We start from the raw sequence: 25,298 nt of genomic DNA, 5'->3' as shown, positions 1-25,298 counted from the left end.
TCAGCTTTAAAAGGCCAAGGTCTCTCACTGCATCCAGGGCCGTCTCTAGTCAACCTGATCTATAGCTTGCCATTGGACCTAGATGAGAGAAAGTGAGGCTGCTGACTTTACACAGCCTTCCCTCACTTAAATCCAATTCACTTGCAAGTCGTGGCATCACCTTCCTGATGTCATGGTCCTCTTTGAGAATGAAGGTCAAACAAGTTAAGGGCACTCTATTTCCCAGAGAAGGCTCTTCCTGATTCCCTGAGCTACTAGTTCTTCCCCTTTCCTCCTCACCCCACCCTTCTACCCCCATTACCTTGGATTTACTCTATGTATCTTGTATTTTTTTTCAATCTGCTTATAAATTGTTTTTCCTCAATTCAATATAAGCTCCTTGAAATCAGGGGCTATTCCATTATTGTCTTTGAATCCCTGGTGCCTGGCATGATCTTGGCACAAAACAAGCACCTAATAAATATTTGATTGATTGTTAAAACAAACTTTAAAATGTACAGCAGTTATGCAAAGGTAAATAATATTCTCTTAGCTTCCAATTCTATATCTACCTCAAGTGCACCTTCAGGGCATGCCACAACGGTGTTAAAGACACTTTTCTAAGTGGAAGAGTGCCATCCTGAATTAGAAGACTGGAGAACATGCCTTCAAATTTGTTCCTATGACCACTGAAAGAATTAATGTTCTTTCTGAAAGCAGAACTGGAAGCCAAGAAAATAGGATTTACCTTTGCATAACTGCTGTACGTTTTACCGTTTGTTTTGTGCCAAGACCATGCTTGGCACCTGGGATTCAAAGCCTAATGGAAGAGTCCCTGATCTCAAGGAGCTCATGTTGGACTGAGGAAAAACAACTTACAGGCAGACTGAAAACAACATTACTTCTTTTACTTCACACCTGAGCTATTCCAGTAGCCTTCGGGCTGGTCTCCGTGTCTGTCTGTCTCTGTCTCTGCCTCCCCCCCCCCTTCCAATCCAGCTTCCATTCAGCTGCCAAAGGGATCTCAAGCCCAAGTCTTCGACTTCATGTCATTCCCAAACGCACTGAACTTCAATGGCTCCCATTTACCTCCAGAATCAAAGATAAAATCCTTCCAAACCTTGCCGCTTCCCACCTTCCCTGTCTTGTTTCACTTTATTCCCCCTCAGTAAAAAAACAACCTGGAACCAGCCCTGGCTCGGTGATCTTAAGATCTGCTTCTGAGAACCCTTTCATACCTTTTCTGTACCAGGATTACGTTGGTTGTGCCCTCCTTCTGGCTGTACTAGCTCCACCTCCAGCCTCCGGGCCTTTACCCTGTCTCTCGGGCCTGAAATGCTCCTGCTCCCCACTTCGGCCTCCCCTTCTCTCCGAGAGCCCCTCGCATCTCATCTGTAAGTGTCAGGTTCTGGGCTTGGAAGGGAGGGCCAGAGCGGGGAGGGAGAGGGGGAAGGGATAGGGAGGGGAGGGAGGAGGTGAGAGGTACGCGAAGGGGAGGGAGAGGGGAGTGAGGACTGGGGATTGGTAGGTGAGGGGAGGAGAAAGGGAGGGGGGGGGAGCTGGGTTTTCCCTGAGGCCCAGCAGTGACCCAAGGCCCCTCCCCAAGCCCTAGGGCTGCCGGCGGACATTGGGGGGCTCGGAAGGGGGGAGACTTAGCCCCTCGGGCCTTCACATGAGGATCTGGCTGCTCCGGGAGCCTTTCCCCGCCTGGGCCTCGAGGTCAGGCCCGAGACCTCAAACTGGCGCCCTTTCCTGGCCTCAGCTCGGGGCCTTCATCCCTCGATCCTCCCTGGTGGCCCTAAGTCATAACCACGCGAGGTCGAGGCGGCCGTATTCTGTCCAATTACTGAACTTAAGGCACCAGTCACCCGTACCGGCCGAAGCCAAAGCTCTAGGAGCCCCATCTCTCCGCAAAGGAAAATGGCGGCCTCGGTCTCGGCGCCACCGGGCGTCAGCGTCACGTGACAGGCCCCGCCCCGCCACTTTCGGCGCCATTGCATCAGCCGGCTAGCGATGCGTCCGCGCATGCCGCAGTACGAGCAGAAGTGGATGCCGGGATTGATTGGCGAGGCAGAGACCCAATCGGCGCTCGCTGTGGCTAGGGGAGCCGCCCCTTCGCTCTCGTCTTGTCGCTCGGATTGGAGGACGGGCAGGGAGGCCGGCGCGGCTTGTGTGGGGTCGGTGGGCGCTGTAGCTGAAGGATACGAGATTCCTGGTCCTGCCTCGGTAACGGCCTCGAGTCTGCCGGAGGGTGGCAGGGGCGGTGGGAGCGGGCCGGGACTGGGCTGCTGGGCCGGTGTGGAGGAGAGACGCGGGCCCCGCAGCGCCCCCCGGGGACAGGGAGCCGGGTCCGAGGAGCCCGTGGGCTGGGGAGTGGAAGCAGCGGCGGCCGGGGTTCGGCGCCCGAGCAGCCGGGTCGGGGCCGCGGCGTGGAAGGCCAGGCTTCTTTCGGCCTCCGAGGCCCTTTCCTTAGGCCGCGCTCCGTTCTCCGCAAGGGCTTACGGGGAGGGGAGGAGAGAGGGGGACGCTACCTGGAGGAGCGTCTACACCAGCAGCGTCACTTGGCTTTAGCGCGCCTGGCCTCGAGGCCCCCCCCCCATCCCCCAGCCTGGGGCCGGCGTCTACAACTGTTGGCAATCGGATCGGTTTCTTTTACAGTTGCAGCTGGTTGGTGCATTTAAACCCAGTATCCGGGGAAGGAGCCCGTAGGCTTTCTCGGCTGGTCCAGGGCGCTGGGCAGAAGGTGGGTTTGCGCCCCGGGTAAGAGCCAATGTGAGGGCCGAGAAATAGGCAGTGGTCACTAGCCGGGAGGCTAAGGGAGATGGCGCCGTGTCAGTGGATAGCCTTGGGCTTTGTGTCACCTTCATGTCTAAATAAATCCCTCCCCTGCCCAGCGAGCTGAATGACCGCTCGGGTTCCCCCAGCCCTGGCTCTTTTCATACCACGATTCCCCCCGTGGTGCCTCCAGAACCTTTCCACAAGCTTGTCTCTGAAGGAAAGTTTGCCTTTTTTCTGCTGTTTATCTCTCTGCGGAGCTTAGAGGCCTAACATGGGGGCGTGCTGTCTTCAAGCCTGTCCCCAAGTGCTCTGGGGCCCAGCCTTCACGTCATTCTTGTTTAGGGGGGAAAGAGGAATAAAACTTAGAGTCATTGGTAGTCAGAAAATAATTCCACGACTGATTGCAAAGATTGCCATTTGGGGCTCTTCAGCAGTTCTGGGATTGAATAGTATAATTTTCTATGTCCTGATTTGACTTGGCTTGAGATCCCAGAACCTCGTGTAAAGTGGTCCTTTAATAGCTCCCAGTCCTGTTAACATTCAGTTCCTCTGTCTCTCTGGTCAGCTTTGGGTAATACTGCCAAGATGGAGTCGACATTAACTGCCAATGAAATACGGCAGCGATTTATTGATTTCTTCAAGAGAAACCAACACACCTACGTCCACTCATCTTCCACAATTCCATTGGACGATCCCACCCTTCTTTTTACCAATGCTGGTATGAACCAGGTAGGCTTCCCACAGGATGGGGAGTTCTGTGATTATTTGCTTTTCTTAAGATGTTTCATCTACAAAAATAACGGGAGGAGAAGAGACATGATTATTACTAGTCTCATTACTACATCTCATTCTGAATATTCTTATAGTTCCCATTTGGTTCTAAGTTAAAGAAAGTTACCAAAATTTGGAGGTTTTGTTTCTCCAAAGGAAGGTCATAGATTTAGAGCTTGGAGAGACCATATAAGTCCAAAATCTCCAACTTTGTTGAGGAAACAGACTGGAGAGGTTAGGTCATTTGACCAAAAGCATTTCTCATATAGCTAAGACGTGTAAATGGGATCTGACCCTGGCACCTCTAACTACACAAGCCAGTGCTCTTTCTGCCATACCTTGTGCTTCTAACCTTGTCCTTCTGAATTATTGTATATCTCATTTAAGAAGAGGAATTGTGGTCATGTGGACTGATCCTGGAGTTTCAGCTCCATGATTGATTGCCTGGCTGTGGGAACTAGCGCCTTTCCCCCTTCGGGCCTTAGATGAGGAGATGGGCCTGACTCCCTTCTAGCTTGAAAGTTCTTTGAGTTGCAGTCTTTGATTATGCCTCACTGTTTTGAGGAATATGTTTTAATAACAGATCTTTGGGAATAAATTTTCTTTAAATGCTGTTCCTGTTACCAGGTATATTCAAAGAATTCCATAATTTCTCATACTGGTACCCTTGGGTACTTTCTAGACAGATGAACTAGTTTTTGTCTGGAGAGAGTTTGTTAAATATCAGTAATGAGATTCATGTTTCTCTGGCATCTTTGCTGTAGGACAGGCTGGAATTTTCTTTCTCCCCAGACCATTCTTCATCAGAAGTAGAAGGGCAGTGAAAACTGCCCCAACCTTATAGAAACATTTTCTATTATCTGAGTGTCTCCACAATTTTTTCTTTTATCATAGCCTTTGGAAACCTGGATAAAGAGTAGCATTTTCAAGCGTGTGTGTGTGAGCCTGATGTGTATAACCCTACTTTTGAGACACAGATTTTAAGTAGTTTCTGAAGTTGCAATTTCTCCCCTTTTTCCCTCTAGTACAAACCCATCTTCCTCAACACAATTGATCCCTCTCACCCTATGGCCAAGTTGAGCAGAGCTGCCAACACCCAGAAGTGTATCCGAGCAGGGGGCAAGCACAACGACCTGGATGACGTGGGGAAGGATGTTTATCACCACACCTTCTTCGAGATGTTGGGCTCATGGTCTTTTGGGGATTATTTTAAGGTAAACTATTCTTTTGAACAGTATGGCCATGTGGATTGAGAGAGTCACCTTGTTAGTTTTTGCAATAGAAAAAAGCATCTCAGGGAACCTATACTTGGATAACTCCTGGTTTCCCACATGAGTTTCTTATAATGTTCTTCCCTGAACATCAATGACTTTCGATCTCTGCCCCGGGGGGGGGGGGGGTGTGCGGTATCAGCACAAAATGATTAGTTCCATTCACTTTCCTTGTCCTTTATGCAGGAACTTGCCTGTAAGTTGGCTTTGGAGCTTCTTACCCAAGAGTTTGGCATCCCCCTTGATAGACTGTATGTCACCTACTTCGGAGGAAATGAAGCAGCTGGTTTAGAACCAGACTTAGAATGCAAGCAGATCTGGCAAAATTTGGGGTAAGAATGTGTCCAAGCCACTGAAAATATAAATGAGCGCGAAGTGTCTTTTCACCCAGAGAATGGCTATTTCTCTTGGTGTTTGTGCCATTTCTCTTGCATCATCATTGTCAGTTTCATGTTTTGGGGAATTTGTCTTTGTCCCTTGGTACACACCTTGCCTGCTTCTTGCGCAACACTCTCTTGTTAGTTTTTGATATGAGACCAATTTGTCCTGTGTGGAAACGTAAAGGTACCAAGGAGGGACAGGGAAAGAAAGTAAGAGGACCCAAAAAATGCCTTTAAAACATACTGTAGGGGCAACTAGGTGGCGCAGTAAATACATCACCAGCTCTGGAGTCAGGAGGACCTGAGTTCAAATCCAGACACTTGGTGTGTGGCCTTGGGCAAGTCACTTAAACCCAATTGCCCTGCCTTCCCCCTTTAAAAAGAAAACATACTGTAACTTCCAGAAAACCACAGCTTATAATTAAGCCCTGTGTTTCCTTTTTTTGTTGTTCTATTTTGATGATTTTTTTTTATTTTATAGTTTACAACACTCAGTTCTACATAATTTTGAGTTCCAGATTTTCTTCCCTCCCTCCCCTCCCCCCTTCCCTCCCCAAGATGGCATGGAATCCGATATATCTTCGCATTGAAGCCCTGTGTTTCCTTAACTTTCTAAGCCTGTGTCTAAATAGTCAACAACAACCTGGTTGTCAAGGGCTGAGCACTTGATGAAGATGTATGTGTATGTGCTTCTTTTGTCTAGGCCTCTGATTTCATCGGTGCAGGAACTTCCCCTGAGGTGGGACTCAGGGCAGAGCTGCAGCTATTCTGTGTACAGACAGACAGACAGACACACACACAGTCTCTCTCTCACTCTCTCACTCTGTCACATACATTCACTCACTTACCTACCTGTGAAGTCCTAATGTCCCACTTTCTGCTTCTCTCGGTGTTAGTTTCTCTCTTCTGAAGAGTACCATATTCTCTCCTTTGTCCTCACAATGGTCTGGTAAGGAGAGAGAGAGGGGTGTTCCTTTCATTTTACCATTAGGAACAGAAGTACCAAGAAGCCAAGAGGTTTGGGAAGGCTGTCCTCAGTCCCCTTTCCTACTTTCCTCCATCCCTCACACCCTCAGACTTTCTAGTGGCTTTCAGGGCAGGAGGACCCTTATGCTCTGGCAGGAAGGGTGGCCCACTTCTCCTTTTGCACCTATGGATCACTCAGAGCCCAAGGGTTCAAACAGCCCTTTTATTGAAAACATTCCAGTGCCTTCAGGTAGAGACATTTCCCAAGGGAGTTAAAAGTAGTTTGGGGAGTAAAACAGATCAAAGCCAAAAGTACTGGCCCAAATCTGTGCCACAACTTCCTTGCTTCCAACAATCCCATCCAATGTGGTAGGAGGATGTGGAGAGGTAACTTCTCTCTCTAATTCTACCTATGTCTTGGCCCACAACACTGGGCACAACAGCCCTTCCCAGAACTTAACCTCTCCAGTCTTAAGTTTCCTCAGCTGAAAGTTGGAGGTTTTAGACTAGATGGCTTATATGGTCCCTCTAAGCTCTAAGTCTATGATCCTATTTTCACACAATTCAGAATACTGCAAAAAGTCCTCCTTTGGAGAAATAAAACTCCGCAAATTTGGTAACTTTCTTTAACTTAGAACCAAATAGGAGCTCTAACAATTTTCAGAATGGGATAGAGGCTGGGATTAGCAGCTGTTACTGCAAAAGCATTAAAATCACTGGTCTGTGAGCTGAGATGGTGACAAAAGCAATTCAAACTTTGGAGGGTCCAAATCAAAGGAGCAAAATGAATCAAGTGTCTGAGTCCTGCAGTTCTTTGTGAGCATCAGAGGAGATCATAATTATAAAGCACTTAACACAGTGCCTAGCACATAAGCAGTGCTGTATCAATGTTAGCAGCTTTCATAGACCACACATCTGGATGAAAAAGTAGCAACCTAACTAATGGGGCAAATCTGTACTTCTCCTTTCCCAAGAAACCCGAACCATGTTCTGTCTTTGAATATCCTTGTAGTAACCACTTTGCTTCTCTGAGGGAGAGGTGACAAAAGGAGGGATTTCCATCAGGCCTGATTGTTTCTTTAATTGCCCCACCCCACCCTACCCCACTCTCATTCTTTTTCAATGGATAGAATTCCTTTGATGGGAAGACATAGTTTGGTGATTAGGAACCAAGAGTAGGGAAAGGATACTGTGTCCCTGTGAGATTGCTACCCTCTATGGCTGTTGTGAGGGAATTTGAAGCTCTTTAGGAGGAAGATGAAAGAGCCCATGCTGAAAGAAGCAGAAAGTGACAGATCATCAGAGTGACTTTAGTCAATCAAGCAGCATTTATTGAACAAGCTCAGGACTAGAATGAAGAGATGAAATGTCGGAAAACTATAATCTCGTTGGGGAGAGAATAAGCGTTCATGAAGCAGCTGGAGAACCATAGAAGAGAGCATATTGTTAAGGACTAAACTGTTGTGCAGGCTGTAATTTCTATGAGGGCTCAGAAAAAGAGAAGCATGATTGTGGAGTGGGTGTGATTCAAATTGGTTTTGAAGCATTGATAGCATTTGAAGAAGAGGAAAGGCATCCCACGTACGGGAGAACATGGTCAGCAGCATGAACAGATGGAAGGTCTCGTTGAGTCAGATCCCATGTGTGATGAGGTGAGGTTGAGATAGACAAGAGTTCTAGTCCTGAGCCCCTCATTTCTGAGCTGCATGATCTTGGAGGAGGCAGTCAACCTCTGTCTGTTTATCAGATATTCCCACCCTGTCATACAGGGCTTTAAGTCCTAAATGAAATGGTGAATTTGATGTGCTTTGGAAAATATAAAGCACTATGCAATTATTTTAAAAGTTCTTATATTTAGGATAAGGAGGATAAGACAGGTTATGGAAGATCTTGGAAGCTGGGTAGAGGAATTTAGATTTGATGTGGTAGTCATTTTGTCTTCAGCAGGGGAGTGAAGTGGTGGAAAGGGGGTTTACAAAAATTTTCTCCTGGAACTGTTATTCAGAAGAGAAAGAGGAAATGGAATAGAAGAAGAAAGAGACCAACTAAGACTCAATGGAAGACTGATGTGATGAAGTCTCAAACTAAAGAGCAGGCAGTGGGAATTAAGAGGAAAAAGTGAAGCCAGCAGATATGATGAAGAAACAATAGGATTTTTTTAAAATTGGATATAGAGGATGGTATAGATGGCAAAGTAATCACTTCTGGAGTTTTATAGCCTGAGAGACTTAAACAGTGATAGTATGTCCAGTGGAGAAGCTGAGAGAGAAAGCTAGTTTGGGGTGGCGAGATAAGGATTATTTTAGTTCTAGGGATGTTAAATTTGAGGTGACTATGGAACATTTAAGTAGAAATGCAGAACTGAAGCACAGTTGAGAGGTCAAGGCTGGAGGTGATTTGGGAATCCTCAATGTAGAGAAATCATGGCAAAGTCATTAAAAAGAGAGTCAAAGTCTTGATTCTCTTTTTTAAAATGTTTTTGTTTTTCATTTATGTTCTCCCCCTTCCCTCTCACGACCCTCTTGTATTTACTACACTGTTAAAACCTTAGCTTGGGCTCTCATCCCATCCCCTCTGGCCTATTATAATAACCTCTCACCGTTCTTTTCTGCTTCCACTCTCAGCCCTCTCTCGTTCATCCTCCACCCAGGTTTCAAAGTCACCTTCCTCAATCACAGGTCTGATGCTCCAAACTCTTGAGTGGTAGTGTGTATTTTATCCAGGAAAAACCCTGGGTTCCTCAGCGTACCATGGCAGGTCTCCCCAGTCTGGCTCCTACCCACATTTCTTTATCGCTTCACACCATTTCCCTCTGCACACTCACACTGCTGCCCCAAACTAGCCATCTTCTCTCTTACCACTGTACCTTTCCCCAGGCCTGGAATTCACTCCCTCCTCATCTGTGCCCTTCCAGAGACTTCATTCAGGACTTAGGCATGGCCATTTCTGTGAAGCCTTGCCTGACCCCCTCAGGGGGCAGTGTGCTCTCTCTTTTTTAGATAGCTGTGTCTCTGCAGTGTGGTTCCCGGCTCACACAAATCAAAGTGTCTCCCACAGCCCTCAGCCCGTGTTAGGGCCTTAGCAAATGTTTGTCTGAGGATAGGCACCATTTGGTGGCTCTTACTGTATAAAGCCCTATTTTAAAACCAGTGTGCCAGTTCACCCTCCCTCCCCCCCTCCCCCAGCAATGTCATCGTGAGCATCTGTTGTTTATAGCTGGCTTTACAGATTTCATCTGCCTAAGATGGAGTCCCTTCCTGTTAGTCATTGCCCAGACCTGAATTAGGTTGGTGTGGTTCTATTTCTTTGATCCTGGATCTCTTTGGGCAGGCTGGATCATGGCAAGATTCTTCCTGGCAACATGAAGGATAACTTCTGGGAAATGGGTGACACGGGCCCCTGCGGACCCTGCAGTGAAATCCACTATGACCGGATTGGTGGCCGGGACGCCTCACATCTCGTCAATCAGGATGACCCTTATGTGCTGGAGATTTGGAATCTGGTGTTTATCCAGTTCAACAGGTGATGTGCTGCCTTGTTTCACTCATGGGAGCATTTCAGAAATTCCAAATGTTTGCTGTGAGACAACCAGTGCATGGCATGAAGGTGTAGATGGAGAGGGCCAGCCTCACTTGGAAATCTGGGTTCAAATCCTGCTTCTTACATATAGACTTTGTGGCCCTGGGCAAAATCACTTTGCTTCTCACTACCCCAAGTATCTCTCTAAGACTGGAAGTTGCAGGGCATATAGTGATCTGCGTTGGGAGAAGGAGGTTCCATCCTAGAAGTGCCCCATAGCAAAAAATCAAAAGTCTGGCCCACAATTTTACTAGATGTAGGATCTTTCAGACTCCACCAAGAAAAGGAAAAACAAAGCTAGAAATATGAGATTGGTAGCTGAGATGGTTCTCCCATCTTACCATCTGGGAGCTATCCTGAGCTGAAGCTTTCCCTTTGTGGATATTGCTGCTAAAATGGGGAAAATACTAAAGGAATGGAATCATCCCATTGGAGGAGGGGCTTTTCATTTTATTATGTTTTTCTGCCCTACTTCCCCACCCCCACCCCAAAAAATAAGGTCAGGTTTGTTTTTTTAATTGGAATGTTCTCATCTCAAATGATGGCTACCTATCATCTTAACCAAATTCTGTTTTAGGTCATAAAGTTTCCCCTGAAGTCTCATTTTGACTTAAGCTTGCTATTTTAAAGCTAACTTTTTAGAAGCTCATTTTACCTCAGCTCTGTTCCTGTCATGGAAAAACAAATGATCACAGTTTGTATTTCAAAGGCTGGGACTTGGATGACAGCAGCCTGAATCCCCTGTCTCATCTTTGACCTTTTCTGAATCATGCAGGGAAACTGACGGCAGCCTGAAACCTCTTCCCAAGAAAAGCATTGATACAGGAATGGGCCTGGAGCGCCTGGTATCCGTGTTACAGAACAAGATGTCCAACTACGATACAGACCTGTTCGTCCCCTACTTTGAAGCCATTCAGAAGGTAGGAGGCTGCATCCCATCCCTACTGGCTCGGCCAAAATAGATGGTGGTTCCTTTTTTCCTCAGGCTCAGCAGTGTGGCCAAAGAGTCATTCATTCATCAACAATTTGTTAAGCTCCTACTGTATGCAGATCACTGTGCTGTGAGGTGGGGCAGAAGAGCGTGACTCCAGCACAATCTCTGCTCTTGAAGAGCCTCATACTGTGTGCCCTCCACACTGCTGTGTAGCCAGGGCCACGGGGTCCTTTTCCAAGCAGTCCTTTGACACCTCCCTTGCTGATGACTTAGGGCGTGATTCAGGAGCATCATTAAGCATGTGTGACTTGGAGGGGTCCTTAGCAGCCATTTCATCTAAGCTGTGTCCTAAAGCAGGGCAGCTAAGCAGCACCGTAGTGCAAAGAGCGCCAGGCCTTGACTCAGGTTCAGATGCGGCCTCAGACACCCAAATGGGGTCACAGAGTCAGACATGGCTGGAACATACCAGAGAGACGTCCATCCTGCCTCTGCTTGAAGACCTCTAAAGAGGGCAGACCCCCCGGGGACAGCTTCTTTGCAGCATTCCCCCTTGGTCCTGGGTCTGTCCTCTGAGCCAAACAAAATAAACCTAATTCATCTTCTATTCAGCAAATGCTTGAAGGAAACCATCATTCCTCCCGATTCTTCTCTGGGCACTGATCCTGAAGTACTTGGCTGTATTTATCTTACAGGGCACTGGGGTTCGGCCATACACAGGGTGTGTTGGTGCTGATGATGTGGACGGGATAGACATGGCATACCGTGTGTTAGCTGACCATGCACGTACCATCACAGTGGCTCTGACCGATGGGGGCAGACCTGACAATACGGGCCGAGGGTAAGCATAAAGGTGGCCTGAACAGCTCCTTACCAGGCTGATGTTTGGATGCTACAGGGAGGGGGAATTCTGTGCCTGATCATGGGCTAAGGGAGAAGAATTTCAGCAAGTCTCCAAAGATTCCCTGCCATTTAGATCCCTCTTAAGTACAAAGTAATAGGATTTCATTTATTTGTTTGTTCCTTTGTTTATCTGTTTATGCCAACCTAGTATAGTATGGAGAAAGCATTTCTGATAAGAAAGGTCGTTTTTTCCTTTAAGCCAGTTTTTGTCATCTATGTGAAATATACTGAAAAACTAAAGTTAAGAAATCTAAAAACCAGTTACTTCTATGCAGTTAAGGATATTGAGCATCTGCTAGGTGCCAGGCACTGTACTAAACCCTGGGGATTATTGTTGTGCTTATCCTTCATTCTTGAAGAGGACCATGACATCACAGAGAGGATGACATGACTTGCAGTTGTCTTTGATTTGAGAGGGAGGGCTGTGCAAGGTCACCAGCCTCACTTTCTCCTCCAGAGCCACCACCCTGGGTTTACAAAGAATGACAAAAGCAGTCTTTACCCTCCAGGAGATCACAATCTAAAGGAGGGGACATCATGCAAACAACTCTGAGCAAACCAGGTATAGGCAGGATAAATTAGAGCTAATCAGCAGAGGAAGGGGGATCAGGAGAGGCTTCTCACAGATGCTGACATTTTAGCCAGGATCCGAAGGAAGCTAAGAGACAGAGGTGAGGGGGAGAGCATTCCAGGTATAGGTCTTGTGAGAAGAACAGCAGGGAAGCCCATGTCATGGGGTCACAGTGTATATGAAGAGGAGAAATAAGGTGTATATGACTGGAAAGGTAAGAGAAGAATCAGGTTTGGAAGGACACTGAAACAGGATTTCATCTGTGATCCTTGAGGTGATAGGGAGTCACTGGGGTTTACTGAGTAGGAGAGTGACGAGGTCAGAGCCGTATTTTAGGATCATTTTGGCAGCTGAGTGGAAGATGGACAGGAGTGGGGAGAGACTTGGCAAGCAGACCAGCCAGTGGCTATTGGAGTGATACAAGTATAAATCAATGATGGCCTTTACCAGGGTGGCAGCCATGTCAGAGCAGTGAAGGGGGCGCATACCAGAGATTGTTATAAAAGTCAGGTTGACAGGCTTTGGCAACAGCTTGAACTTGGGGGTGAGAGAGAATGAGTTGCTGAGGGTGGCATAGCCTAGCTTGTGAACCTTGAGAAGACGGTGGTGTCCTTGGAAATGGGGAGGGTTTAGGAGGAAAGACATGAATTCTTTTGGCCACGTTGAGTTTAAGACATCTGTGGGACGATTCTATGTCTATGGTGCAGTTCTGGAAGTTAGGAGAGGGGTGAAGGCTGGATAAGTAATTCTGAGAATCATCAACATAAAGTATATAGAATATAGATTTTTAGCTATGGGAGAAAACCCTATATGTGGTGCTAGTGCTTGAAAACCAGAGGAATTGGGCCTAAAGGACTTGAGGTCATGGAAAGTTTCCTTGCAGGACCAGGACGTGCTGGTGTAATATAGGTGTGGTATTGCCTGCACTTTCTGATCTTCCCTCAGTGTTCATTAGAGTGCACTTGACATGGAGACAAGGTGGCCATTGTTGCATGGCTTTGAACCTTTTGGGTTTATTTATAAATGTCACTGTGCTAGAAGCAGTAGGGATGACCTGGGAAAATATCATAGAATGGGTGAAAAAAAGCCTTCTAAAAGGAAAGGGAACAAAAAGTTTATTTGAATTGTTGAGGTGAGTTTCCGGAAGAGCTAGAAAGAATCTGGCTTGGAGCATCTCTCAGTACTTGACCGAGCCCTCTCTCCTCCCAGGTATGTGCTGAGGCGGATTCTCCGGCGAGCAATTCGATACTCCCACGAGAAACTCAATGCCAAAAGGGGTTTCTTTGCTACACTCGTGGATGTAGTTATCCAGTCACTGGTATGTCTCTTCTCCTAAAGCAAGTACCATATTTCCCCATGTATAAGACACACCTTAGTTTTGGGGCCTGAAATTTGAAAAAAAATGTATTACATAGTTATTGAACTCAAGTTTTATTCATCTGCTCGTAGCTTTCAGGCATCTTTTGGGCAAGTCTGCATGCTTAGTCCATTCTGTTTCATGAACCTGAAGCACCAATTGTGTCTCCTTTGAAATCAGTAACTTCTTTTTCATCAGCAGTTCTTCTTGCCTCATGCCGAGCCATCTTTGTGGACACAGGACTTCCAGTTGCCCTTTGCTCTTCAATCCATATCTTCAATTCCCTCTCTAAATCAGGTCATTTTGCTGACTTGCCTCTCTTGGCCTTCTTCCTTGGGGTCTTCAGTAGGGTTTCTTCTTCCCGTAGCCAGTCTCAGAGTGTTTTCTCAGTTGGAGGAGGATCAAACTTAGTTCAGCAGCACAATTTCCATTCACTTTTGCAAACTAGATCACTTTTAACTTGAATTCAGCACCATACAAAAATCTTTTCTGAGCCATTTCTGGGCAGAACGTGGCAGAACGTAACTTCGTATACCAGTAACATGTGAAACAATGAGCGCAAAGACAACAAGCACAAAAAAGCGGGAAATGCAAGTAAAAAAAAATTCACAACCACTGTATAAGACGCACCCAGTATTTAGACCCCAAATTTTTTGAAAAAGGGTACATCTTATACGTGGGGAAATATGGTGCTCCGAGTGGGGCCGTGTTGGCCAACAGTCATCATGGGCTCTGTGGCTTCCCCAGACACCACCTCTTTGTTTCTCCTACAACAGGGTGATGCCTTTCCTGAGCTAAAGAAGGACCCAGATATGGTGAAGGACATCATTAATGAAGAAGAGGGACAGTTTTTGAAGACCCTGAGCAGAGGGCGGCGCATTCTGGACAGGAAGATACAGAGTCTGGGAGAAGGCAAGACAATTCCCGGTAAGGACCCATTTTCTTAGCTTTCCTATCCAAGCCTCACTTTCAAACCAGTGACTGCTGGCTGCTATGACCACTAAGAGTTCAGTTTCAGCTTGGTTAAAGTACCCATTGGGTAAGTTGGGGAATCCTTCCCAGGAAGAAAGATTCCAGAGAATTCAATAGACCTGATGGTGATCACACTCTGATATGCCAGTCTTCCTTCCCTTTTATCACTTCCCACTTCCTCTGGGTAAAAGAGGAGCCAGCTCATCAGTTCTTCCTGCTGCAACGTCCACTTTCTGTTTGGGCCCATGTTCCTCACAGGCGACACAGCGTGGCTACTCTATGATACGTATGGTTTTCCGGTGGATCTCACTGGACTGATCGCTGAGGAGAAGGGCCTGGTTGTGGATATGGATGGCTTTGAGGAGGAGAGGAAACTGGCCCAGGTAGATGGCAACGAGCGGGTGTGCCCCACCCCCATCCCTTTGCAAGGCCCCACCTGCTCTCCCTGGGCTTCCTGAGGGAGCTTGAATCGGTGCAAAGCTGTATGTGTGGCCCATACTTCTTATTGTCATTGTCAGCTAAAGTCCCAGAGCAAGGGAGCTGGAGGAGAAGATCACATCATGCTGGACATTTATGCCATTGAAGAGCTTCGAGTCAAAGGTCTTGAAGTCACGGATGACTCACTGAAGTATAATTACCAGTCAGACTCCAGCGGCACTTACGGTATGTTGCTCTGTTTATGCCCCTTCTATCCCTTTGACTTCATTGCTGGTCTTCCGAATGATCTGACTTCGTTGAACTCCATTTCTTTGTTTCTTGTATGGCAGGGTTAGCTGCATCTGCTAGAACCAGCATGGATGCTCTGGTTTTAGCCTTCAGTATACACTTGGCTATTAATCCTAACAATTAGGATAATGGGCACAAATTGAGAAGAATATAGGTGGCAGTGAGAACCTCTATGTTTATAGACACTTTGTGGAGTTGTTTGGTTTTTTTAATTTTGTTTTAATTTATTAGGCTGTAGTTGAATTTTGCTATATTTTTTTCCTATAGCTTAAACTAGGTCCTTAACAGTCTCTGTTATATCCCCCATATAGTGACTGAAAGTGGGAGATAACCTGACACAATATAAATGCCTTAGCAGGGCCTAGCACAGTGCCTTGCTTAAGCCAACTCTCAACAAATGTTGAAGTTGTTAACCTGTCAATAAATAAATCAATAAAACCTATTAAGCACTTTTTTTGAGGTTTCTCATGATTTTTTTTATGTATTAGTGATTTTATTTAATATTTTAGTTTTCAACATTGATTTCCACAAGATTTTGAGTTACAAATTTTCTCCCCATTTCTATCCTCCCCCCTATTTCCAAGATGGCATATAAAATCTGGGTTGGGGGGGGGCAGGGCAATTGGGGTTAAGTGACTTGCCCAAGGTCACACAGCTAGTACACATGTCAAGTGTCTGAGGCCAGATTTGAACTCAGGTCCTCCTGACTGCAGGGCCAGTGCTCTACTCACTGTGCCACCTAGCTGCCCTCATGGTATTTTTAATTAGTTTTTTTTTTTTTTTTTTGGTTTACAACATTCAATTCCATGAGTTTTTGAGTTCCAAATTTTCTCTCCCCCTGCCCCAGACAGCATGTAATCTGATATAGGTTCTACATATACTTTCACATTAAACTTCTTTTCCCAATAATCAAATTGTAAAGAAGAATTATAACCAATGAAATGAACCATGAGAAAGATGTAACAAAACCAAAAAGAAAATAAAGTTTTAAAAAAAAAAGGACAAATAGTTTGCTTCAATCTGCACTCAGACTCTGTAATTCTTCCTCCGGATGTGCACAGCTTTTTCCATCATGAGTCTTTTAGAGCTGTCTTAGAACCTTGCATTGATGACAACAGCCAAGTCTATCAAAGTTAGTCTTTACAGATACCGTGTGTCTCTAATCACATTTAATGTTCTCCTGGTTCTGCTCGCCTCACTCAGCATCAGATCATATAAGACTCTCCAAGTTCTTATGAAGTCCGTCTGTTCCTCATTTCTTATAGCACAACAGTATTCCATTACATTCATATACCACAATTTGTTTAGCCATTCTCCAATCTCAGATTGTACCAAAGACCCCAAGTCTAGAATTCTAGTTGGAAGAAATCTGTGGAAATCTGTACCTCCTCTCCATCATCTTACAAATGGGGAAACCGACCTAAAAAGGGGAGGTAGCTTGCCTGCAGTCACCTGACTGGTTGATGGCAGAGCTGAGATTAGTACTCAGGAGGCCTGGCTCCCAGTGCCCTTTGTTCTGTTCCATGCCTAACCAGCTTCTGCTTAGAAATGGGGCGGTACTGAGAATGGCAGGCACTCTTAGGGAGCTCCAGGAGCTCGTGCCGTAAATGGGATAATGAGGGCACAGACACAGCCTGACGTGTGACAGCCAAGTTACAGACTTTCCCCTCTTGTACTGTAGAGTTTGAGAGTCCAGTGGCCACGGTGCAGGCCCTGCGCAGGGAGAAGATGTTTGTGGATGAAGTGTCCACTGGCCAAGAGTGTGGCGTGGTGCTAGATAAGACCTGTTTCTATGCTGAGCAAGGAGGGCAGATCTATGATGAGGGCTTCATGGTGAAGGAGGATGACAGCAGTGAGGACGTAAGTGGGCCTGTCAGGCGGACAGAGGCAGCTCCTGAGAGGCCAGCTCTGTCCTGCTGAAGCAAGCGAGCAAGGTGGACGTCTGGGGTGGTGGTCCCGAGGGTGCTGCTGGGCTGGGGGCAGGGGCCGTGGTGCTAGACACCAGACCGAGGTTCTACACACATTGAGAGGAAGGTAATTCATGCCAGTTTCTCAGGTGCTCCCTCAAGTCTAGTGTATTCCCTTTTCCACTTACGATGATTGACTATGGATGCCGATGGATCAGTTATTGGTCTGTTTTGTTAAAACTCACTCTTTGCTCCTTTTAGAAAACTGAGTTCACAGTCAAAGATGTTCAGGTTCGAGGAGGATACGTGCTCCACATAGGAACAGTCTATGGGAGTCTGAGAGTGGGCGATCACGTCCGGCTTTTCATTGACGAGGTGAGTTGTTTTTCACATCACTTACATTTCCCACTATATCCGTCTCTCAGCCCCCTCCCTGAGAGCCATCTCTCATAATAAAAAGAAGACAGAAAAGGGTTCAGGACAGCCAGCTGAGGTATTAAACCTGTTGGTCACTATGTACAGTGTTCCCCCACGGGGCCCCACCAAAAACAAGGGGAGGTGACTTCTCTGGCAGCATTCAGCACCTCCCCTCCCAAGGCTTCCTTTGGTATGTTCTGTCTGTTCTGTTATCTGCCAGCTTGAGGGATGTGGTCTGCCATTAGAATGGAAGGTCCTTTGAGGCCGTGCTTGCCTTTGCTTCTTTGTACCCACAGCGCCTGGCACACCGTCAGGAAGAGAGGGAGGGAGGGGAGAAAGGGACTCCTCCTTGGAGTCAGGCCCTGTACTCAGCACTTTACAGATACTGCCTTGTTTGATCCTTGTAACAACCGCCAAGAGGCAGGTGCTGTTGTTATCCCTAGTATGTGTCAGGCTAGATTTGAACTCCTGACTCCAGGACCATTCCTCTATGCACTGTGCTACCAGTGAATTATTAGGTAGTTTATAAATGTTTATTGATTAATTGCAATTAATTGCAATCCATTACAGTAGGTATTGCTAATTGTAATTAATGAAATAACAGAGGTTGGGGCAGCTAGGTCACAGTGAGTAAGCACCGGCCCTGGAGTCAGGAGGACCTGAGTTCAAATCCAGCCTCATATAATTGACACACTTACTAGCTGTGTGACCTTGGGCAAGTCACTTAACCCCAATTGCTCTGCCTTCCCCCTTCCAAAAAAGACAAAACAAACAAAAAAAAGAGAAATAACAGAGGTTTACTAAGTCTTTACCCTGAAGTAAATCCTACAGAGTTATTTTCTCATTTTTGTAATGACTTCTTCCTGGTTTGGGGTCGGGGAGAGGATAGGACCCTTGACACTTTTATTCTCTTAATCTCAGTTACCCCTGACAAACCCTGGAACTCCACCCTGTGTTAGCACTGTGCTGTGATTCCTACGACCTCTTTCCCCAACAGCCCCGACGAAGGCCTGTCATGAGCAACCACACCGCCACCCACATCCTGAACTTTGCCTTGCGCTCTGTGCTAGGCAAGGCGGACCAGAAGGGCTCCCTGGTTGCACCAGACCGACTGCGCTTTGACTTCACTGCCAAGGGAGCCATGTCCACCCAGCAGATCAAGGAGACGGAAAAGATTGTTAATGCACTGATAGAGGCCGCCATGGTTTGTGTGTTGGTTCTTGCACTTCAGCCCCTCAGGCCTTGACCTGTGCCTCCACCGTCCTTTCCCTTGCCATCTCCTGGCCTCAGGAGCTAATCAGGCCCCTGGGCTCCCTAGTCTATAAATTCCTCCCCACCCAAAGATTTCCCTATCCATCATTTTCTGCAGCTTAGATGGCCTCTTTATTTAATTGGGAGGCCCAGACAGGGAAAGCCATCAATAGAAATGGGTTTGGAGATTTAGAGGAGCCTATCTTCCATTCTCACCTTGCCTTCATGAACACTGTTGCGCCCCCAGAACACCTTTCACATTCTCATGTCCCCCTCTCTACCTGCTTCTTCCCCTTCGTAGCCTGTGTACGCCCAAAATTGTCCTCTGGCAGCAGCCAAAGCCATCCAAGGGCTGCGGGCTGTTTTTGATGAAACCTATCCTGATCCTGTGCGTGTTGTCTCCATCGGCATTCCTGTGGCCACGCTTCTGGATGACCCTTCGGGCCCCGCTGGCTCCCTCACTTCAGTGGAGTTCTGTGGGGGAACGTGAGTGCTCTGGGAGTCAGTATGAGTGATGGGTGGGGATGAACGCTGTTAATTGGTGGGGTTTTAGGGTCCTCTGGGGGGAAGCAGTAATTGTCACAGGAGGCTCACAGGCCTAACATCCAGAACCCACTTGGTCTCTTGGCCACTTTCTCTGTGACTGAAAATAGACCTAATGCTATTTCTTAGAAGAGTTGGAAGTTATTGTCCAAGTCCTGGATACTCTTCCCTGACCTCCAGCTAATGCCCTTAGAAAGCTCCACCTGCCTCTGGTGTCTCTGAGACCCCATGTACACTGTGGAACCAGCTCATCAGAGTTCTAACCACGGCTCACATGGCGCAGCTATTTCAGTTTTATGGAGACCCAATTAGTAAAAGGAACTATGAGCTACATTATGAAGTGATTGGAGACCACTAAGAATTGGAGCAGGGTTGGGGGGACGGGGGAGGATGCAAAATACCTGGGGATTCATTCACTCTTCAGGTTGGTTTAGTTTCACGTAACAGCCAGCAAGCGCCGTATAAAGTACATTCCTGTAAAAAGTTCAGCAAACTTTTAATGTATTAGAAATGCCAAAGGACACCTAATAGTTTTTTGTGTGTGTGTGTGTGTGTGTGTGTGTGTGTGTGTGTGTGTGTGATGAATGATTGTTAATTAGGTTCATGTTACTTGTAAAGTAATAGCCTTACTGGGCAGCTCGGTGGTGCCATAGCGCATAGGATGCAGGGCTGGGAATCAGGAAGACCTGAGTTCAGATATGGCCTCAAACACTTACTAGCTATGTGACCCTGGACAAGTCACTCAGCTTGTTTGCCTCAGCTTCCTCATCTGTAAAATCAGTTGGAGAAGGAAATGGCCAACCCCTCCAGTATCTTTGTCAAGAAAATCCTAAACGGGGTCACAAGGAGTCAGACAACTGAAAAATGACTGAACACCACCAGTAGTCTCACTGCCTGCTTTTATAGCACAGTAAAGCTTGTTACATTCATATACCAAAGTTCAGCTATTCCCCATTCATTGAGGATATATTTTATTTTCCTCTTTCTGTTACCAAAAAAAACGTTGCTATGAATGTTTCTGCATGTAGTCTTTTTTCCTTTTATTTTCCACATTGGAGTGGAATCCCATACTATGAGTTTCTGGGACAAACGGTGCAAACAGTTCAATTTAGAAAGCTAAATTGAAACACTTCATAGCCCTGCCAATAGTGCAGTATGCTTGTTATCCAGAGCCCTTGAACATGGTATTTTCCTGTCTCTGGTAATTTGATGGGTAGGAGGTGGTGATACCTCTGGATTGTTTTCATTTATATAGCCCTGATGACGGGATGTTCTTTCCTCTATTCACAAAGGCTTGGGGAAGCCTCTTGGCCAGAGCCCAGATCTCTCTGAGATTTCTGTTCTCTACCTGCCTCTGCTTCAGTGGGGCAGCTTTGAGCCTTCTGGGGAGTTTAGAGAAACTAAAACCCCCCCACCCTAGTGCTGCTGCTGGCCCCTTCCTCCCAGGAGGGCCATCAGAATAATTCTCAGGATGCTTCTCTCCTGGGTGATAACCTGCTTATGTATTCAAGGCATTCTTAATAGAATGCTTGATGGGTACAGTGAGTACAGACTTCTACCTATGTTTGTAGCTTCTCAAGAGCTGGTGCAGTGCATTACCTGTGGGAAGCATTTAAATGTTTACTAGTGAAGGTTGAATTGTTTCTTAGCTTGGAAGGTCTTGGATGTGGAAGATCTGGAGTTGGATCTGACTTCTGCCACATACTAGCTCCCCTGATGGGACCACAGTGTTTTCTGTAAAGTAATGAGATGGGATGAAATTACTTCTCAGGTCCCTTTCAAATTCAGCATTCTAGGATTATGTAGAAAACTAGAGACATCCCCAGAGCAGCCCACAAAATGGCCATCTTGATGGCCAGAGAACTGTCGTGTTTCAGACGGTAGGAACTTTATATAAACAAGTTGGAAGACCCAAAATTGGGGTTCACAGGCAGAACTGCCACCTGCTCACCAACCACAGCACTTGCAGAGAAACGAGCCCAGTTATTTACAGAGGAGGAAGGTGTATGTAGGCCTCCCGAGGGACAGCAGAGCTGAGGTCCCAGAGCTGGAATCAGCTCCCGGGTCTAATGAGTCTAAACCTGCTGCTTTCCCTGCTCCCCTGTGCTGCTGACTCCCATCATTCTCATTTCCAACTCTTCTGCTTCTACTTTATCACTACTTACCTAGCAGATGCCTTTTTTTAAAGTTGATTTCTTTTGGTGTTCAGTAAGCTTAGTTTCCAGGTTTTTCACCCTCCCCATCCTGGTAGCAAAGAGGGAAGAGAGAGTGGGGTGGGGATCCTTCTCTGCCAGCGCAGAGAAGCTAGGGAAGCGCATTTTCTCCTTCCTTCTTTGGGGCAAAGGGTGGTCGTTATAAGCATGTTGCTTTGTTTCTTTTGGATTGTTCTTTCCACTCACATTATGTTGTTTCTGAATCAGTGTCTGAGACTTTGCGTGACGCTGCATTCTTTGTCTTCATCGTTCCTTATGGCACGGTAATCATTTCATTTGTGCTCCTCCGCTCATTGACCGGTTTCCCAGTTGACGGACATCTGCCTTGTTTCCAGTTCTTTGCTCGTAGAGAAAGTGTTGCTATGAGTGATTGCTTTGGTGTGCGTGGGCCCTTCTCTCTTTGACCTCCTTGGGCTTTATGCTTGACTGTGGGCTGGTGGGTCAGAGTGGAGCTGGATCAATGGGCGTCTGGAGGAGGCCATCCCAGGTGGGCATGGCCTTGAGTGGGCAGAGCAGCTGTGTGCATGAAGCACGTCCTGTGTAATGGCCAAGGTGGTGGGGGGGGAGGGTAGAGAGACGTGCCTGCGTGCTCGTCCCTCATTCCAGGTTTTGGTTGCTTTTAGGCACTTGCAGAATTCAAGTCATGCCGGAGCCCTGGTGATTGTGAGTGAAGAAGCCATTGCCAAGGGCATCCGCAGGATCGTGGCCGTCACTGGCATTGAGGCTCAGAAGGTGAGTGGGAGGGGCCTGAGCCTGGAATCCTTTAGACCTGAGTTCAAATCCTGCTTGGGATGCTTACTAGCTGAGCGACCCTGGGCAGGTCACTGAACTGTCTGCCTCAGTGTCATCCAGAAAATGGGCATAACAGTACTGACCTCATAGGGTGGTTGCGATGCCAATCAAATAAGATCATACGTGCAAAGCCCTATGAAATACTGGCTGCTATGGTGAATTTCAAAGATGGTTAAACGGGCCTTGTAATTCTCATGCTTGTGGGGCTCCTCTGACATCTGCAGAGGCACATGGCGGCCTCTTCCTCAGGAGCAGGTGGTGTTGACCATGAGCTCATGGTTCCTGTGGGTGTTTCTTTGTAGTATGCGATGGTAGCCTCCCCACTGGTGTACGATTATGGGTGTTTATGTACAGTCATAACCTAAAAATTTGGAAGGTGGTGGGGCTGAAGGTGGGAAATGTCTGTTAGATTCTGTAGCCTCTCTCCCTGAAGTCTCCCTCACCTGTCCTAGGCACTCAGAAAAGCAGACAGCTTGAAGACATCTTTGTCTGAGTTGGAAGCTAAAGTGAAGGCCCAGACAGCTCCAAACAAGGACATCCAGAGGGAGATTGCTGACTTCGGTGAGGTATGGCTCAGCCTGTCCTCTCCTGCCTTCTCTTTGGCAAAGTCCCAGGCTATCAGTAAGTGGGAGTGGTCTGTCAGGGGTCCTCAGCAGCCAGGTGTGGGAAGGGCTGGCACGTGCCGCCGAGGGCATACAGCCTGCTGCTTGACCCGACCACCATTCTCTTAACATCGGGGATACTCCGAATCCCACCCCATGGGACTTTTCCTATTGCATAAATTCACCTTCATGTAGCAGCTCAAATCTTCCAGCATTTTTTTCTTTCTTTGCTTCTTTCTCTGTGTAACTGACTCCTGATTGCATGAAAATTAGTATCTTTCTTGGGAATTCTCTGCTAGCTTCAGGATCAGTATGTCTGTCCTTACTCCTTTTCTCCTCCTTGGAGGAAAACTTAAGGATCATGGTGGGTGAAGCCATCAGAATTCATGAAGCCCGCTCTGGTCTTGATCCTGACTGCCTTTGTTTCAGCTGCTGGCCACCACCGTTGTTCCCCAGTGGCAGAAGGATGAATTGAGAGAGAATCTCAAAACACTGAAGAAGGTCATGGATGACCTTGACCGGGCCAACAAAGCAGATGTGCAGAAAAGGGTGAGTCTAGGCTCTGGAGATGGGAGAAAGGCAAGAGACAGCCTGCACAGAGCCTGCACATCTGATGTGGCGGTCCACATGCATCTACTCTGCGGCCTCCTGAGGCTGGTCTTTGTGTTTGATCTGCAGGTGCTGGAGAGAACCAAACAGCTCATTGAAAGTCAGCCCAATCAGCCCCTGGTCATCATGGAGATGGAGAGCGGTGCTTCAGCCAAGGCAACTCATTCATACTGATTTCATGGTTGGGAATGCCCGAGCTAGGAAGCTATTGCCACAGGCCAGCCTTCTTCATGTGGGCGCAGAGGCTTGTCCAGTGTCCTTCCCTTGTGCTCATGTGCCCAAAGGGAGCCTTTCTCCTTTCCTGCTGCTCTGCTGAGCTCCAGGACACAGCAGCCCTTGGCAGGGTAGGAGTCTGGACACTAGCTCTGGACTTTGGCCACACCCAAACTGAAGGGCAACTGAGCAGAGACTTGCATCTGACAGCCTGCTCTGTGGGACCAACAGGGGGCATTCTGGAGCAGAGGGAGCTGCTGCCAGGGCTGAGAGGGGAGACAGATAAGTATTTAATTAACAGATTTATTGTTCAGCCTTCAACAGGAACTGTCTTCATTATGACAGGTGTGCCCCAAAAGAGCTGCCAGTCCAGTAAATTGTAGCAAATCCCTCTAGTGCCTACCATGTGGAAGTACAGTAGAAATACAATGTGCTGCAGCCAGGAAGTGCCAAGGACAGGGTCGCCCTGGAAGAGCCAGAGCCCATGAGGCCACTGGCGGGGGGAGGGCGGGGAGGCGATATTGCTGGTTCAGAACTCTTCTAGCAGAAAGTGGCTGCCCTGGGCGGCTCACCTTCCCACCACCTGAGCTGCTCTTGTCTCTGTAGGCCCTGAATGAAGCGCTGAAGCTTTTCAAGACACATTCCCCAGAGACCTCTGCTATGCTCTTTACTGTGGATAATGAAGCTAACAGGATCATTTGTTTATGCCAAGTTCCTCAGGTATGAAGTTGTTCCTTCTTCACCAGGCCCTGCCAGAAGTGCCCTGTACTCATTCTCCCCTGAGGCAGATGGGAACTGTTTGCATGGCCAAGGCCCAGCTAGACCTCGCATCCTAACTTTGACTACTGTCCTGGTCTGTGGTGGGCAGATTGGGAGGGTGGGTGGGTGCTGCTTGCACGTCTCTTGGGGCAGGTGTCGTGCTAGGACTATGGGTTCTTCATCCTGCCGTGTTTAGCTCAGCATCTCCGTTGCTGCAGTACAGCACCCGAGTCCCCTTTTTTTCTTCTAGAATGCAGCCAACAGGGGCCTGAAGGCCAGTGAGTGGGTGCAGCAGGTGTCAGGATTGATGGATGGCAAAGGTGGTGGCAAAGACGTGTCGGCACAGGCCACAGGCAAGAACGTGGGCTGCCTGCAGGAGGCCCTGAGGCTCGCGACATCCTTCGCCCACCTTCGGCTGGGAGACCTGAAGAACTGAGCAGGCGTGCGCAGTCACCCATGTCCTCCGGCAGGGGTCTCACTTCACCACAGCCAGTGGCATTGGAAAGCTTCAGACATCTTAAGTAATGCCTTTGTCTCTACCGTCTGCCACCCTAACAAGAACTGGAGCATGACCCAGGAGCCAGCAGTCTCTGCCTCAGGGCCAAATGTTCAGCCCGTGGGCCCTGGAACACTACTTCTGCCTGGGAGCCTGGGCTACGCTGCTGCTATCTCCCCTCCACCTCCCAGCCCCCAGACTGCTGTCAAACATGACTCAGCCACTGAGTGTCCATCCCAGCAGAACCATTCCTCTGGGAGTAGACATAGAAAGGGCTGTACCAGAATTAAAGAACCACGTGCATTGAATGTT

The 25,298-nt window shown here is 47.5% G+C and overlaps 1 protein-coding gene across 1 annotated transcript; it reads left to right on the top strand.

The window, feature by feature from the left end:
* The first annotated feature begins 1,960 nt into the window (after positions 1-1,960).
* On the top strand, positions 1,961-25,298 carry AARS1 (alanyl-tRNA synthetase 1). Its single transcript, XM_036748066.1, has 22 exons — positions 1,961-2,205; positions 2,638-2,722; positions 3,323-3,486; positions 4,554-4,742; positions 4,986-5,131; positions 9,476-9,667; positions 10,500-10,644; positions 11,351-11,496; positions 13,339-13,447; positions 14,263-14,413; positions 14,717-14,841; positions 14,977-15,121; positions 16,866-17,044; positions 17,353-17,466; positions 18,506-18,712; positions 19,061-19,245; positions 22,139-22,247; positions 22,760-22,873; positions 23,339-23,458; positions 23,588-23,674; positions 24,338-24,451; positions 24,741-25,298. Exons 3-22 carry the CDS (start codon positions 3,343-3,345, stop codon positions 24,924-24,926), a joined length of 2,907 nt encoding a protein of 968 aa, XP_036603961.1. The 5' UTR covers positions 1,961-2,205; positions 2,638-2,722; positions 3,323-3,342; the 3' UTR covers positions 24,927-25,298.

This window comes from Trichosurus vulpecula, chromosome 3, assembly GCF_011100635.1.
Source record: "Trichosurus vulpecula isolate mTriVul1 chromosome 3, mTriVul1.pri, whole genome shotgun sequence".
In the NCBI taxonomy this organism is placed as follows: Eukaryota; Metazoa; Chordata; class Mammalia; order Diprotodontia; family Phalangeridae; genus Trichosurus; species Trichosurus vulpecula.
The sequence above is the reverse complement of the archived record's forward strand: the minus strand, read 5'-3'. Positions and strand labels throughout refer to the sequence as shown.